Source organism: Nannospalax galili, unplaced genomic scaffold (assembly GCF_000622305.1).
Source record: "Nannospalax galili isolate Female #2095 unplaced genomic scaffold, S.galili_v1.0 scaffold259, whole genome shotgun sequence".
Classification (NCBI taxonomy): Eukaryota; Metazoa; Chordata; class Mammalia; order Rodentia; family Spalacidae; genus Nannospalax; species Nannospalax galili.
This window is the reverse complement of record NW_008344750.1, coordinates 1990458-2007305: the sequence shown is the minus strand read 5'-3', so window position 1 is coordinate 2007305 and position 16848 is coordinate 1990458. Positions and strand designations below refer to the sequence as shown.

At 47.4% G+C, this 16848-nt stretch overlaps 1 protein-coding gene across 2 annotated transcripts; it reads right to left on the bottom strand.

The window, feature by feature from the left end:
* Nucleotides 1-383: 383 nt before the first annotated feature.
* LOC103740445 (SEC14-like protein 4) lies at nucleotides 384-14465 on the bottom strand. 2 transcript variants are annotated; one of them, XM_008841053.2, is made up of 12 exons: nucleotides 14350-14465; nucleotides 10581-10656; nucleotides 7201-7244; nucleotides 6879-6938; nucleotides 6573-6761; nucleotides 4002-4097; nucleotides 3674-3734; nucleotides 2973-3056; nucleotides 2541-2647; nucleotides 2325-2464; nucleotides 2060-2229; nucleotides 384-767 (listed from the first exon to the last, which is right to left on the bottom strand). In XM_008841053.2, exons 1-12 carry the CDS (start codon nucleotides 14401-14403, stop codon nucleotides 628-630), a joined length of 1221 nt encoding a protein of 406 aa, XP_008839275.1. In that variant the 5' UTR covers nucleotides 14404-14465; the 3' UTR covers nucleotides 384-627. The 2 variants fall into 2 exon arrangements, with proteins under 2 accessions (XP_008839275.1, XP_029423210.1); XM_029567350.1 differs by lacking the exons at nucleotides 10581-10656; nucleotides 14350-14465 and having other exon boundaries at nucleotides 6879-6997; nucleotides 7201-7242.
* Nucleotides 14466-16848: the final 2383 nt, after the last annotated feature.

The following is a 16848-nucleotide window of genomic DNA, read 5'->3' as shown; positions in this document are numbered from 1 at the left end:
GTGTGTGTGTGTGTGTGCGCGCGCACACACACTGGAGATCCAGTTACCTACTCAACTTTGTAAGTCGAGTGTGACTGTGGCTTTTCCCCCTGATGGTTCCCCTACCACATCTTGCCCCTCCATTTCTGCTTTTCCTTCGGAAGGAGAGAGAACCAAAGAGATCTTGATATTCTATTGGAGCTAGGACTCTCACCTCTACCCCTAAGCCCACCCAACATCTGCTCCAGCTGACCCTACCCATTTTTGCTAACCTCCTATTGGAGAGCAGGGCTTCCCTGAAGCTGTGCTCCCTGCTGAACTTAAGTACCCCACCACAGCTGGGACACCCAGCACGACTGAGTCCTAGGTGGGTGTACCTATTTAGAAGAACACAAAAACAAGGACATGGTCCTTCCTCAGTAGATGTGTGGGCATCCTCAGCCCCATTCTCCAGGTACAGGGGATGAGATGTTGGTCTGAATTTCCTGCTGGACCACTGTGCCAAGTGGGCCTACCAGGGGGCTCATGTGGAGACAGGGGAAAGTGGCTCTCTGTAGCTACCTTCAGTACCACTCTGCCTGGAAGTCAGGGGGCAGGGAGGGTGTCTGAAGGAGTTGGAGGGAGCAGGGGCAGAGGTGGCCAGGGTCTTCATTGCCCCAAGGAGGGTCTCGTCCTCTTGAGACCCTGCAGCTTCTCCTCACAATCCTTGTCTGGGAACAGCACCTCCACCGTGTAGCTGACTTTCTTGGTGTGTAGCAGGCTATAGGTGTTGTCAAAGCGCAGGACATCTGCAAGGATGAAGAGGTGACAGGCAGCATAAACCCAGCTCATGAGTATGCCTGGTGATCTTGTGAACAGGCTGTCTAGGACCATAGGTGGGATGTGAGGGTCAGCTACCACCTTACCCCAAGCCCACTGTCTCCTGAGGATGCCTGTGCTACAGAAAGGGATCATGCTGGCCACAGAGGGGTGTGGCCCCTTCTACCCACCAGGCATCCCACAACTACTTTCACAGGTCCCTGAAACCCTTCTCAGAGCAGCCCCTGGGGAAAGGATGCCACCTCTGTGTGTTAAAAGGCTTGGGTTCAGGAGGCACCAACGAAGACAGCAGGAACTTTAGGAGGCAGGGCTTAAGGGGAAGAGGTGAAGCTTAAGGAGAGGTCCTTAAGTCACTGTGTGTGGGGGGGGTGTCCTTGAAGAGGATTATAGGACCCAATAAGCCTCTCTGTCTCTCTGTCTCTGTCTGTCTGTCTCTGTCTGTCTGTCTCTCTGTCTCTGTCTCTGTATCTCTGTCTCTCTCTGCCTCTCTCTCTCTCTGTCTCTCTCTCTCTCTCCCTCTATCTCTCTGGGTTTTTGAGACAGGGTCTCAAGAGTATAGCCCAAGTTGACCTTGAACTTCTGACCCTCTTGGCTTGGCCTTCCTAGTGGCTGGGATTGTAGGTGTGTGCTACCACACCTGGTTTCTTCCTTTACTTCCTTTTTGCTTCCTGGCTTGAGATGTAAGTGGTTTTGCTCCACCTGCTCCTGCCATGATGTGCAACCCTTTCAAGAAGTTCGAAGTAATAAGGTCACTGAATCTTGGACTATAGATTCAGTCACCTTCAGAATGGTGAGCTGAAAAAAAAATCTAAGTTATTTGTCTTGAGTGTTTTGCTACAGTATAGAACGCTGGCTAAGACACTAGGCCATGTTGTTTCTGGTGAAACTGTTAAATTGGTTCTGGACACCTCTTTGGGAAGCCTAAGTTGGGTGCTTCAGGCAACTGGGCAGGCCTTTTGCTGGAACCTCTGACATTACTCCATGGCTGCTTAGTTACTTGTCTCTTAGGCAGGTGTGTCCCTGAGCTGTTCTGCAATGTGTCTCTGCCTTTGTATCCACCCACGGGAGTCACATATCAGATCCAAAACCTTGAAGGCAGCACCCCTAGAGGCCCTAAGGTACAATCCCTGCACCCTCCCTGAGGGCTGAACACAGAGGAAACCCAGACAGGTCAGACTGGCCAGAGGTGGCTGGTCTTTTTCTTGTTTTTCTATCACACACAAAAAGAACAACTCCAATAAAAGCTTTAGCCAGCTCTTACAGACTCCAGCCTTGAGGCAGGTGAGGCTCCCATCTTCAGGGACCATGTGTGCGTTGTACCGTTGGCTAGATAGCACCTCTGTCATCTCCCCAGCCTTCTGCCGCTCCCCCATCCTGGTCTTCAGGAAAATCCCAAAGCCAATGTCTCCACCATCTGAAGCAAATTGCCACCTGTGGCAGATAGAGCCCCACTGATGACCTCCTGTGTGGCCTTGAGAGCACCCCCCTCCCCAGCTGTGCCCGGGTGTGGTGGCCACTGCCCCTACCTGAGCACACAGCCTGGGAACAGGATCTCGTTCTCCACCTGCTGGGAGGAGCCACGGCCCACGGCCACCGTGTGCTCATACTGTAACCGCTCCTGATTTCTCTGGTAGTAGCTCTTGGGCACGTCACCCCCATAGTTGATCTGTGGATCAGGGGTGGGTAGGTTGACACAAGGTCACAGCAGTATCTTCCCTCCCTGTGCTCTGGGCACCTTGTACCTTGGTCAGACACTTGGGGTTGCCATCAGGGTCAGTCATTGTCCCCCCAAACTCCACAGGCAGCTGGTCGGGGTTCATGAACTTGAGAAGCTCCTGTTTCCAATTGTCTGTGTGGGAGGAACTGGGGCCTCTGAGGGGCTCAAGGAGCTCAACGAGGGGGGGAGAAAAGATGGGGGGGACACCTGATATATCCCTGGCTTGCTCCCCTGAGTATCTGCTCCTCAGAGCACACATGGGCTTGCTTTCTGGCTCCCAGGCCTGAAGGATCTGGAAACCAAGGCCTCACTCTGTGTGCAGAAGTGAACAGGGCCAGGTCAGGGCCAGTGAGTGTGGAAGGAGGATGCCCCAGGCGAAGGGGTGTGGCTGTGTGCTCTACTTTCTAGGTAGATGCAGAGATGGGCCTTGCGTGGGGCTGACGGTCAAGTCACTCACCTCCCAGAATCACAATCTTCTTTTGTGTTGCTTCACCCATGAATGACTTGACCAGGTTGAAGGCCACTGGGAAAAGCTTAGGGGCTGAAACACAAAACTTCCTTGGGAAGCTGGACCACAGAAGACTCCAGTAAATGAGCTCTGGCCAAGGTCATGTGGGCCAAGTTATGTGCTCCATCTTCTCCTTTAATAGCCTGTCATTCAACATCTCAGCTATCTTATGGGGAGAATGCCACAGTGTCCCCACTTTATAACATGGAAAACTGGGCCTCCATGAGATAAAACAGACTTGCTCAGAGTCATAGGGGTAGCTGGAGTTGAACCCAGATCATCTGACTCCAGGGCATATGGAAATGAGTCCTCTCTACCCAGCTATCCAAGGCTATCCATTTCTGCTCACAGTGTATCTGAACCAGTGTGTCCCATGGCCAAGTCAACACTGAACTGAGTGAAGAAAATAGCCAGCAAATATTTAGAAACTCAGAACTGATTTAACATTGTTGCAACATGCCAGTGTAGGGTTTTGTGTATTACAAAAATGCCAGTCTGTGAAGGAATGGAGCTCAAAACATAAACAAAAACCTCATTTTTCACAGAGGATGGTTTTGAGAAGTTCTAACTCAAAGGTTTATCTACTGTTATCTCCTATTCCTGTTCTCTGTGCCTCCCTTCCTTGGAAGTCACCTCAGCTGTGAGCTCACCTCGTATAACAATCAAATTCTTCACTGTCTCCGGATAATTTGCTTCCAAGATGGCAAAAAACTGTGAAGTCAAGTCACATTGGTCATGGCTGTGCCTAGTGCCCTCAACCCCCAGACTTCTGATGCTGCTGAAGCATCCCAACCTTCCCCACAACATGTGCAGCTTCCACTGGGCTATTCTTGCTTCTCGCCCTCCTTATGGGGTGGCCTTATGGGTCCCTGGAGGGTATCTCTATTTTTCCATGGACTGGAAGCTGGTATGGGCTGTGGGTCCCTCTCGGCCTAGGAGCCATTGCTGTTCTGGTCTCCAGTCGGGTGCCTGTCTTACCTGTTGGTAGACCTCCACAGCTGGCTTCCACAGGTGCCTCAGGCTCAGTCCCTCCATATCAAATACCATCAGCATCCTCTCAATCTTCCTGCCCAACTGCATGGAACAGAGCAGGTTAGATCATTATTCCAGCCAGAGGATCCTAGCCACTTCTCCCTCTCTTTGCCACCCACACCCCCTGGCAGAAAGGCCTGGTAGCCCATGGTATATTCCAAACAGATGGTATTCTAGGATAAGGAGATGTCAAATCTGAGTCCCAACAGGGCTGTGGGTTCATGGGGCATCATCACAATTTGCTCAACACTATTGCCTAGAGTGTGCTAACGACATGATTAAAAATATGATTCGGGAGCTGGAGAGATGGCTCAGCAGGTAAAGGCACCTGCTGCCAGGCTGATGACCTGAATTCAATTCTTGGGACTCACATGTTGGAAGGAGAGAACTTATTCCCACAAGTTGACCTCTGACTTCCACAGCGTTCAGTGGAATATGAATAAATAAACCCCATTTGGTTAAAAAGACATGACTTGGGCTAGTGGGATGGCTCAGATGCTTGCCATACAAGCCTGACAGCCTAAACATACGGTAGGAGAGAACTGATTTCCAAAGGTTATCATCTGACCTCCACATGTGTACCATGGCACATGCACACCTGCATTCACACATACACCTCACACACACACACACACACACACACACACACACACACTTCACTGGGCATCTTCATGCACAACAGTATATAGTTGCCCTTTGGTATGTGTGGGGATTGGCATCAAGATCCCTAGCAGATACCAAAATATGCAGATGCTCAAGTCCCTTCTCTACAAGGCTGCAGCATCTGCACATAACCTACATTCATCTTCCCTTGTGCTTTAAGCCACATCTCTTTTGCTTGTGATGCTTGATATGATGTGCTATGGAAACATTGTCATGTTCTTTGGGGAATAATAGCAAGAAATCTGAACATACTTAGTACAGACACAATTTATTCCCCCAAATATTCTCCATCTGCAGCTAGTTGAATCTGCAGATGCATAACCTGTGGGTGTTGAGAGCTGGTTGAGGTCTGTAGTCCCTATGGATGAGTCCAGACCAGAGCTGTACTGCTGGCAGGCTGTGTAGCATTGAACAGGTTTTTTCTGTGTCTTCCTTTTCTTTATAAAATGGGGTTAATTGTAGGTTCTGATAGAATTGCTATGAGAGTTCGATAAAATGATGCTCAAACTGTTCAATGTCTGGGATGTAGCTGGCTGAGAAATACTGGCAGACATTATTGAGTCTTGTCATCACCCTAATTGTTGGCTCCACTTGGGAATATCTGTGGACTAGATGAAAATAGACCTACTATATAAAATCAGCCATGCATCTAATCCAACCCAGGCACTGAATACAGAACCTCATAACTCACTCATGATTGTCACAAATCTCTGCAGAGGATCTCTTGTATGTCCAGCATTTATGCCAGGTGCTGGTGACAAAGGCCTAGCTCTTGTGATGTGGAGTCAGCCATTAGTTAAATCATGTCCCAGTGACAGAACAGCTCCCCAGGGACTCCTTCCTGGTATCCTTCCTCGGATTCAGAAAACCAACAAAGCCACTTGCCTTCTGTACTGGATTCACTCTGAAGGATGCAAAGGGTCAGGGGGCAGCTCAAGGGAAAGACAAGATCTGTCCAAGTGGATACCAAGGCCTCATTCTTGAGGGCTCCATATGTATATTTTAATTTTAAAATTGCATGTATTTTTTTATTTGTAGGTATGTGTGCACATACCACCATGCCTAGGTCAGAGGATAACATTTGGGAGTCAGTTCTCTCCTTCAACTATGTGGGTTCTGGGAATTGAATGGAGGATTTTAGGCTTGACTGTAAGTGCCTTTATCCTCTGAGCCATCTTGCTGTCCCTAGAGTGGCTTCCTTCTCCTTCTCTCCCCCCTCTTCTTCCTCCTCCCCTTCACTTCTTCTTCCTTTTCTTTTTGAGACAGGGTCTCCCTGTAGCCCCAGCTAGCCTGGAACTCACCATATAGACCAGGTTAACCTCAATGTCATAGAAATCCACCTGCCTCTGCCTCCAAATGCTGGGATTAAAACCATGCCTGGTCCCCCCCCCCTTTTTTTTTAGTATCTCCCTAGTATCTTCTAGAGTCTCATGAGGGAATATACATGGCTACACTATCAGTATTCATAGTTATAAGACTTACAGTGGTGAGATTAGCTTTTCCATAAGTGAAGTGGGCTGTCCTCCATTCCCAGAGTTCCTGGGAACAGAGCTAAGAGCTCTTACTGTACCCATGGTCAAGGTCAGTGTCTCATGCAGAGGGGAAGTACTTTGGTAACCTTGACTCATAGACTTATGCCAGCAGAGAGTCACACACACACACACACACACACACACACACACACACACACACACACACGCACACCGATGCTCACAAAGGGATGACAGTGGGAGAAGCTCCCTTTGAGCACTGGGTGGAGGTGGAAGAACAAGGTACGTATCCTCCCCTAGATCTGGTGTCTCTGTTTGGACACACTAGGGACACCATTCACCCTACCTGTGCCTGGCCACTCACCTTCTGACTCTGTAGCTCACACTCATGCAGAAGCAGTTCACAGACCTTGACCCGCTTCCGGATCAACTCCTGCTTGGAGGCCGACAGGAGGAGACCCTTGGGGTCTAGGGTCCCGATGATGTCAAACCACACAGGACAACCTTCGTAGTCATAACCACACAAGCCACCCGAGTCATAGAGTTGGATCACCTGGGTACATGGGCAAAGTCCAGACTCAAACCAGCGCACACTGTGTCATCAGGTAGCTGGATATGGGGGTGAAAGTGGAGACATTAGATGGCCTGGGGGATACTACACGAGGCTCACCTCTGATGGCTTCCATGTGAGGATGTGGTCTAGGTCCTGCTGTTTCCGGAACTCCACATGCTGCAGAGACATGTAGAAGCTGCAAAATCTGCTTGCCCCTCCAAAGCCTCTGCAGGGACCTGGGGACACAAGGCCAGGTCCCTCTGCCCACAGCTGCAAGATTATCAGAGCATCTTTATGCTCCTCAGAACTGGGGGTAGAGGTAGGAGAAGGGTACGAAGGGTGGGACTCAGACCTCATGCAAAAAGGGACCCCAGGAAGAAGCTTCAAGGAACACTGTGTGGTTAGAAACCTGGGTCAGCAGGACACAGGGAGGCCCTACCTTCCGCAACATGTCCTCAGTTTTCTTTAGGTCAAAGTTCCGAGCTGCAGAAAGATAAGAAGGAGAGGTCAGATCTAGAATGAGCTGGGCTGGGGCTGGGGTGGGGGCGGGGGGGGGTTCTGCAAGATGGCTCAGAGAGTAAAGGCGCTTGTCACGAAGTCTGAAGATCTGAGTTTGATCTCTGGAACCCATGTGGTGGAAGGAGATAACTGACTCCTGCAAGTTGTCCTCTGACCTCTACATGGATACAGTGGTATATACACTCCCATTCCAAATAATAAATAAATAATAAATAAATAAATAAATAAGTAAATAGTTTAAGTTTGAGGATGAGCTGGTCCCTAGAGGCTCATGAGGACAATGAGGGTACACTACTTTTTCCTAGGCCCCAAGAATATATTGGGACCTGGAATTTTTGTGTGTTCATTTCTGTGCATGTGTGTGTGTGCATGTGTGTGAAGGATAGTGGTCGATGTTGGGTGTGCTCCTTAGTCATTCTCTCACTGAACATAGAGCTCACCAATTGGCTGGGATGGTTGGCTAGCAAGCATCAGGGATTGCCCTGTCTCAGCTCCCCAAGTACTGGGGTATAGACATGTCACTCCAGGCCAGCTTTTTACATGGGTGCTAGGAAACTGAACTTAGGTTCTCATGCTTGCTTGGCAAGTACTTTATGAGCTGAGTCATTGTTCATTGTTCATTCCTGGAATTTGTTTTTTAAGGATCTTTACTCTTAGGAAAGGCTCTGAAGAGTTTTTGATAGCTGGTTTCAGGTCTCTTGAAACACTGTATGTGAGTGTGTGTGTATGTGTGTGTGTGTGTGTGTGTGTGAGAGAGAGAGAGAGAGAGAGAGAGAGAGTCTTGCTATGTTTCCCTTGAGCTCCTGACCTCAAGGCATCCTCTTGACTCAGCCTCCTAAGTAGCTGGCACTACAAACATGTCCCCCAGGGCCTGGTTATACTCTGTTTTAGAAATGCCATGACACCAGCTTGCCAATGCCACTGGCTCACTCTTGAGTTTGCCCATTGATGGAGTGGAAATGAAATGCAAGGTCAGAGATGTTCTAATAGAAAGGGCCTGTCTAGCCAGAAGTCCTCTGCCCTGACCGTGACTCACTAGAACTAAACATGAAGGTTACGAGCTCAGCCTCAATTAAGTCCTGTGACAAGGAATTCATCACCTACATGAGCAGCCCAGTCCACTCCTTCACAGCTTTGATTGAGCTCAAATCTGCCTTATAATGGTGCCAGTTCCATAGGCAGAGGTCAAATAAATATATGTGGTGGCTTGTCAGTGGGGCATCTTTGCAAGTATCTAAAAACAAGCAGTCAAGTTCATCTGCCTGATCTTTCCACCGCACTATGAATCAAGTGGTGGCCAATAGAACATTCTATGATGATGGAATTATCCATTTCTGAACTGCTTAGTTTGGGAGTCACTAGTTGTATGTGGCTACTGAACAGCAAAAATGTAGCTAGTGTGACTGAAGACCTGAAGTTTCCACTTAATTTAATTATTTTTACATTTTTATTTATTTATTTATAGGTGTGTGTGTGTGTGTGTGTGTGTGTGTGTGTGTGTGTGTGTGTGATGGTGAGGAGGTCAGAGGACAATTTGTGGGAGTTAGTTCTCCCTTTCAATCACTTGGGTCCTAGAGATTAAATTCAGGTCATCAGGCTTAGAAGTAGTGCCCTTACCCACTGAGCCATCTTGCCAGCCCCTTTATTTTAACTTAAAAGTCATTATGTCTACAGGCTACCAGACTGAACAGAGCAGCTCTAAATCCGTCAGTAATTCAAAGGTTTTTTTTCTATGTAGCTCTTTTGTGCTCTAAGTTAAAATTCTAGGTATTTTATGAACTTAGTTGATTTGAGTAGCATGTGATTTTTTGTTATATTTTATAATTGGATATTGCTTCAAATAGAAATACTACTGGGGGCTGGAGAGATGGCTCAGTGGTTAAGAGGGTTGGCTGCTCTCACAGAGGACCCAGGTTCGATTCCCAGCACCCACATGGTGGCTAACAACCACCCATAACTCCAGTTCCAGGGATCTGATGCCCTCTTCTGACATCAACAGACATTGAACGACATGGGTGCACTTACCTCCATGCAGGCAATACACTCATATACATAAACTAAAAATAATAAAATATTTTTAAAAGAAATACTTTTTTATTATTTGGTAATAGTGATGAACTTTTTCTTTAATTCTCGATTTTTTCTGTTGATCCTATTAGCTTTTGAGGGAGATGAGTGACTCATCTGCAAAAAATTTAACTCTTAGTCTTTATGCAACTGATAATTCTTTTCTTATAGCATTGACAAATGTCTCTAGTTTGTATTCAACTAGTAGTGTAGATCAACAGGTGCCTCATTATCTTTTTAAAAAATATTTTATTATTATTTTTATTTATGCATAATGAGCATGTGTGTAAGTGTGCCCACGTCGTGCAATGCCTGTGGAGGTCAGAAGAGAATGTCAGATTCCCTGAAACTGGAGTTACATCATGTGGGCGCTGGGAATCAAACCTGGGTCCTCTGCAAGAGCAGCCAGTGCTCTTAACCTCTGGGCCATCTCTCCAGCCCCTCACTATTGGTTAAACAGAGGATTTTTACAGCACCAGTTGTCTTTGTTGAGATTGGCGATTTGGAGTAAAACCCATTGATTATTTGGAGTTAGGCTCTAGATGTTTGTATAAGACATTACAAGTCATGGGGTTAAGCTCCTAAGAGTCAGGGTCTGATTGTTAAAATGCAGAAATTTGGAGCCTGGGGAGATGGCTCAGTGGAGAAAGGGCTTGCCACATAAGCATGAAGACCAGTTGAGAACCCACATGACAGCCAAGTGGGCATGACGTAATGGGAGGCAGAGACAGAGGAGCCCCTCAGCAAACTGGATAGCTAAACTGGCTGAATCCATAAGCTGTAGGTTCAGCAAGACTTCCTCAGTAAAAAAGACTGGAGAGTGATCAAGGAAGACACCCAACATCAACCTCTAGCCTTTACATGCACGTGCACACAAGTGCACCTACACATACGTAAACATGCACACACATGCGCACGCATACATCACACACACACCAAAAAAAAAGTTCAGGAATTTCTGCCTTTATTTTTGACTTTTTTGTCTCTATGAACTCTAACTTCAGTTTAACTCTGCCCACCTAATAACTCATGTCCACTTTGTAGACAAAGAGACTAAGGCTCAGAGAAGATTCTGTGCTGCGCATTTAACACATGGGGGAAGCTCAGATTCTAGCCCAGAGCAGGCAGATCTAAAGCCCATGTTTCTGCAGCGCTGTCCACTTCCACTTCTTACCACTGTGCCCTTTCTCTCCTTTCCCTTGCTCTCTGCCTCCCTGACTCCTGTGGTCTTACCTCGTAGCCAGCGCAGAAGGAAGCAGTCATCAGTCTTGGGCAGGGTGGGCAGCACATCCTGGAGGTTCTCACGGAACTAAGGGAAGAGGGATATGATGGTTAGTGTTTCAGAGTCTTTAGGGTCAGTGCCTGGGCTCTGACAGCCCACACAAGCTAGGCTTAGTCACCTGTCCTCAACAGGCCAATTAAGAAACAAGTAATAGTGGGGACTGGAGAGATGGCTCAGCAGTTAAGAGCACTGGCTGTTCTTGCAGAGGACCTGGGTTTGAATCCCAGGACCCGTATGGGGGCTAACAACTATCTGTAACTCCAGTTCCAAGGGATCTGATGCCCTCTTCTGTCCTCCACAGGCACTGCATGACACAGGTGCACTTACATGCATGTATAACACTCATACACATAAAATAATAAATAAATAAACAAACAAGTATTATGAAAAGCAGAGAAAAGAGATTTATTTAATGTGACCACATTGGAAAGAGAAACAATAAAGAAGTCCAATGATTCCTACCCCCAAGTCTGTCTTTGGGGTCCTAGGATAAGGTTTATGTTTAAATAGAGGGCAAGAGGTATGTATAACTAAGTAGTCCTGGTCAGGGTGTGGTCCTGCCCATCACTGATCCATTATTGTCTGGGCTCCAGTATGCCCTGCAAGTGGTCATCCAAGTGTCTGACAAGCTGTTAGAACTGTATGAAATATCTCTCCCTGGAGACAAGATCCCCCTCTGGCTGGTACCAGGGCCCCCAGCCTTCTCCTTCCTTCCCCAGTGTAAGATTCCTGGAGAAGTTTCAGTTCCTTGGGGTCTGTTGTCTCAACAGACTGAGAGGTAAAGGGAGGGGTACAAGCGTCTGTCTTGAAAATATCTTCTCTCAGGCTGGAGAGATAGCTCAGCAATTTAAGAGCACTGGCTACTCTTGCAGAGGACCCTGGTTCAAGTCCCAGCACCAACATGGCAGCTCACAACTGTCTGTAACTCCAGTTCCAGAGAATCAGACGCCCTCTTCTGACCTCCTTGGGCATTACATAAGTGCACTTACACACATGCAGGCAATACACTTATACACATAAAAAAAATAAAATAATTTTTAAAAAGAAAATATCTTCTCTCTTTCTGGGATGGTTGCAAGAGGAATTCTTTGACCACCTGGGCCACTAGCCCCACCCTCACCCTTCTTGTCCCCATCTGCCTCTGCGCTAGATAGTTTTAGTGTCAAGTTGACACACCTGGGTTGAGGGAGCCTCAATTGGGGAATTGCCTCCATTGGACTGGCTTGTGGCCATGTCCATGGGGCACCTTCTTGATTGTTGAGTGCTGTGGGAGGGCCCAGCCCACTGTGGGTGGTGCCACCCCTGGGCAGGTGGGCCTGTGTTACATAAGAAAGCAGGCTGAGCAGGGGTCAGGGGAGCAAGCCAGTAAGCAGCATTCCTCCATGGCCTGTGCTCCAGCTCCTGCCTCCAGGTTCCTGCCCTGAGTTCCTACCTTGGGCTCCCTGATGAACTGTGACCTGGGAGACGTAAGACAAATAAACCCTTTCCTCCCTAAGTTGGTATTGGTCAGAGTGTTTTGTCACAGAAATGAAGAACAAACTAGGACAGCCTCTCAGGACCACCTGGATACTCTGCTGAGATCACAGCACCTGTCCTGAACCACTGTGGCACCTGGGAATGGGGCACCCTCCAGTCTACCATTGGAGGAAGAGTTGGTTCTGCCTCAAACTTTGGGGTGAATCTGAGATCCAAAAGGGAGGTTTCTAATCTAGTCCCTAAGTCTGAGACAGGAACCCTGGGTGATTATGATGTAAGGTAGACAGAAAATTCTAGAGATACTGTCCTTTGGAAATGAGTTTCCTCATTTTCAAAATGAAGAGCATGCTAAACTTGTCTACTCAAAGACTTGATATTTAAAATAAACATACACCCACTGTAGTGGTGCATGTCTATAACCCCAGTGCTCAGGAAGCTGTTAAGAAGATCATGAGTTTGAGACCAACCTGGGCTACATACAGAGAGATCTTATCTAAAACATTGCAAATAATAATAATATGAATGCATTTTGCTTTGCTACATGGTTAAAAAGGAACGTGTAGAGACAAATGACCAAAATTAGAATTTCCATATTTTAATAGTCAAATCATGAGCACTCGGACAAGCTCAATAACCCACAATGTCTCACATAAACATTTACAGCTTAATTCCTTATGACTCCAAATGGTCAGTCTGAAGAGAAATAACTGGTGCTATAAAATTTGCTACTTAAGTCAGCCTGTCCCCTCAGATACGGGCCCTGCACAAATAGATGTCTGAGTAGCCTCCTTGTCAACAGCTCTCAGAGACTTCCACCCTGCCAGTGGTCTGATCTTGTCTCTGAAGCTCACTACTGTAGCTGTACCACAGTGCATCTAATAAACTCTCTTCTTTAGCCTTTTTCTTTTTGGTAAATTCATCTGTAGTCTGAGTGTCACCAGCCTGTCACTGCCATCCATGGTCATCCACTCTCTCTAGCGTTAACAGAGCCATATGATCAACAGTAGGTGCGGCATGAATCCCAACAGGTAAAGGAAGGTCTCAAATTTGAAAGCAGCTGCAACCTCAGGGGACCCAAGAAAGTTTGTTGAGAGGTAGAAGGTGTGGAAGGGGACAGTAACACTAAGCTCAGGAAAACTCTAGAGGGAAATGATGCCGAGCACAGCTGTATAGAGCTCTAGGACCCTTGACAACCTTTCTCCCTCTTCCTCCTTTTAACTTTTACCCCTAATTTTTAAAATAGCAAGTATTCATTTTTTTTTTTTTTCGGAACTGAGGACCAAACCCAGGACCTTGTGCTTGCTAGGCAAGCGCTCTACCACTGAGCTAAATTCCCAACCCCCTATTCATTATTTTTAAATGATGGAAAATGTGGGAACAAAGTCTCTTTGCATTGTTTAAAGCTCTTGCCCTGCCCCCCCAGAGTCTCCATCAATTCACCCCCAGGGGCCAGGTGCCCAGTCCCTCTGTGAGCCTTTCGTGTGGCACTTCTTGAAGCCCTCAGCACTGGGAGGCTCACAAGAGGAGAGGGCCCCCTCCTCCAGTGAGGACCCTTCTTTCGCCTGGAGAGCCCTGGGTGAATTCTCCTCTTTCACTAGGGTCCTCATTTCTCCTTGTTGGGCCTTCCCCAGGAGAGACAAGTCATTCAACACGTCCTTTGAGACAGAGTTTCTCTAAATTCAGGCTGGCCTTAAACTTGGATCTTCCTGCCTGTGCATGTCAAATATTAGAATTATAGATCTGCACCTCCCTGATTGGCTTTCCCCCACAAACCTTCCCTTTCACAAGGCCAAGTGTGAGCCTAAGGCAGGCTCTTGACCTGGGCCCTCTCACTTTCCCCATGACCCTGTCCCTACCAGGTAGTCTCAAACTCACACCCCTACCCCTCTATTTCTCTGTAATGATAATAATAAGATAAATAACGATAGGGAGAAAGACTTGGAACCTGAGGAAGAGAGACCAAACCCAAAAAATGTCTGCAGTCTGGGCACAGATTGCAGAATCTGTCTCTTAGCAGCGGGGAACAGAGAGGCCTGATGGTGGGGCCTGCACCTGTGGAAGGCTGAATTTGTAGCCCCCCTCCCATCCCCAACCCACAGTCACCCAGAGAGAGGGACAGTGGTCCTGGTCCGGTGCTGCATGCAGTGGCCTCGCAACCATGCCTTTGCAGCCCGGACTTTGCAACTGGTCCCCAAGCAGGGCTGTAGCCCTCGATTCTGCGCCTCTGTGTGCTGTGCCCCTCACCCTGGCCAGCGTCTCCTGCTGCTGTGGACTCAGATCCCCGACTCGGCCGCTCATGGCTCCTGCCACCTGGCTTCAGCTGCCACCACTGGCACCAGATCTTGCTTGACAAGGTTTGGTGCTGGTGCCGCCCCAAGAGAGAGAGACGCTGCTCCAGTCCCGCCCTGCCTAGTGCTCCTGTCCCCTCCCCTGTTTGGTTTGTTTGTTTTTCCAGATCACCAAGCCCACCCTACCTGGGGCAGAGAGGTGACCGGCTCCCAAGAGGTGTCCCTGGAAGGGCAGATTTGAGTCTTGAGCCGTCTTCAGGCTTTCCTAACACTCAGGGCTCTGACTCCCAGTTGGAAGGGTGCGGGAGGGGGGTGGGGTGTAGGGGTTGAGGGTGTGTTCACTCAAAGGACTCTTGCCCAGGGTTCAATGTGCTGGGCTCACATGGAGGGTGAGGATGTCACCATCCGAGGTCCTTTTTGCCTGAGGCGCTCCCAACCCCCTTCCCCTGACCTTGAACACAGACTGGGCTATGTCAGTGCTCACTGGCCAGGAGATAAGCCCTTCTATGACAAATGGCTTCAGCCCTCAAGATGTAGGAAAAGATTAGATAAGACGGGTTCAGGTTAGCAGAATGCCTGGCATGTCACACACTCTAAGTGTAGGCTGCTAGGAGCAAAGTTTCAAAATTGTTATTGTCACCAGAACCAGGAGCTTCAGGGGTGAAAGGCTTGGACGGCCCAGGTGGTGAGCCCCTGGGTCGTCTGCACAGCTGGAAAGCCCAGGAATGAGTGGGCAGCGACCTACACTGAGTGGGCTGATCTCCCTCCATAGGTGAGGAAACACTGGCAGGCTTGGCATGGATTTTCCAATAAAGAGCAGGTGGTAGGGGAGGGAAAGAGGTGGTAAAGCAGGCCACTGAGACATTTCCCTCGTGTACTCTTATGGGGTCAAATCAAGTTCTAGATGTGAGATGCTCAGTCTTGAGCTCATGTGAGCCTGTTTGAGGATGGGAGATGGGATTCATCACTAGCAAGAATGGGTGTGCTAAATATAAAGAAAAAATTTCAAAGACTTAGTATCAACACCAATAAAATATTGTATCAATTTTTTTGCTATTGCTATTGATTATATGTTGATATAACTTTGGATATATTGGAATAAATAATTTTTTTCTCTTTTTCAGACAGGGTCTCATGTAGACCAGGCCGGTCTCAAACTCATTATGTAATCAAGGATAACCTTGAATTCCTGATCCTCCTGCTTCCACCTCCCCAGTGCTGGGATTACAGGCAGATGCTACCATGCTGAGTTAATGTGGTCCTGGGGCTCAAGCATAGGTAGGGCAAGCACTACTAAATGAGCTTCATGACCAGCACAAAATACATTAATTTTATTTGGTTTTTTTTCCATATTTGATTTTTTTTTTTTTTTTTTGAGACAGGGTCTCACTATGCAGCCTTGGCTAACCTGAAATTCACTGTGTAGACCAAGCTGGCCTCAAATTCACAGACATCTGCCTGCCTCTGCCTCCCAATTGCTGGAATAAAAGCATGCACCGCCACATGTGGCCTAATTTAGAATTTTTTAATTGATAAATTTTATTCCTTAGGGAAGTTTTGGGATTTCTTCAGGCAAATCAGAAAGTTCTGAGTTCTCATAGGTCCCCTGTCGTTTCTTTGTCTCCACTCCAGCACCGCTGGTACCATGGTGAGACACTTGCATAACAAACCAACGAATCTACACTGGCATTCTGCTGTTCCTCAGATTCTATGGGGTTTCTATTAGGCCTCACTGCTGCTGTATGTTCAGGGAGGTCTGACAACTGTGCAGTGACATGTCTGCTACTTCAGTGTCATATGGAATACCTTCATTGCCCTACAGATCCACTGGATTCTGTCTATTCTTTTTATTTTTCAGAAATACAGCTACCTGGGGCTGGAGAGATGGTGCAACAGTTATGAACACTGGCTGCTCTTGAAGAGGATCTGAGTGCAGTTCCCACCACACACATCAGTCATCTCACAACCACCTGTAACACAACTCCAAAACATTTGATACTCTATTCTGGTCTCCTTGGGCACCTGCATGTACATGGTGCACGTAATATATTCAGGAGCACATACACATATACATAAAAGTAAATATTTTTTAAATGCAGTTACCAAGCAGTATTTGGTAACACACACCTGTAATTCCAGCATTTGAAAGGCAGATTTGGGAGGATTGAGAATTTTAGGTCAGCCTGGGCTACATAGTAAGAGACTCTTAAATTTGTATCTATTTGAGACTTTCATTATATTTCATTTGACTAGCATTTTCTCTAGAAGAAATTTTAATTGAAAGATCCTAAACAAATGACATAGTCTACACTTGAAAGCAGTGTCAGAAACCACAAAAGGAAAATTAATTGATTTTACTACAGAGAAATATGAAACTTGTTGCACAAGCCTTTTCTTTCAGTGCTGGGGATTGAACCCTAGAGCCTTGTGCATGTTAGGTAAAGGCCCTACCACT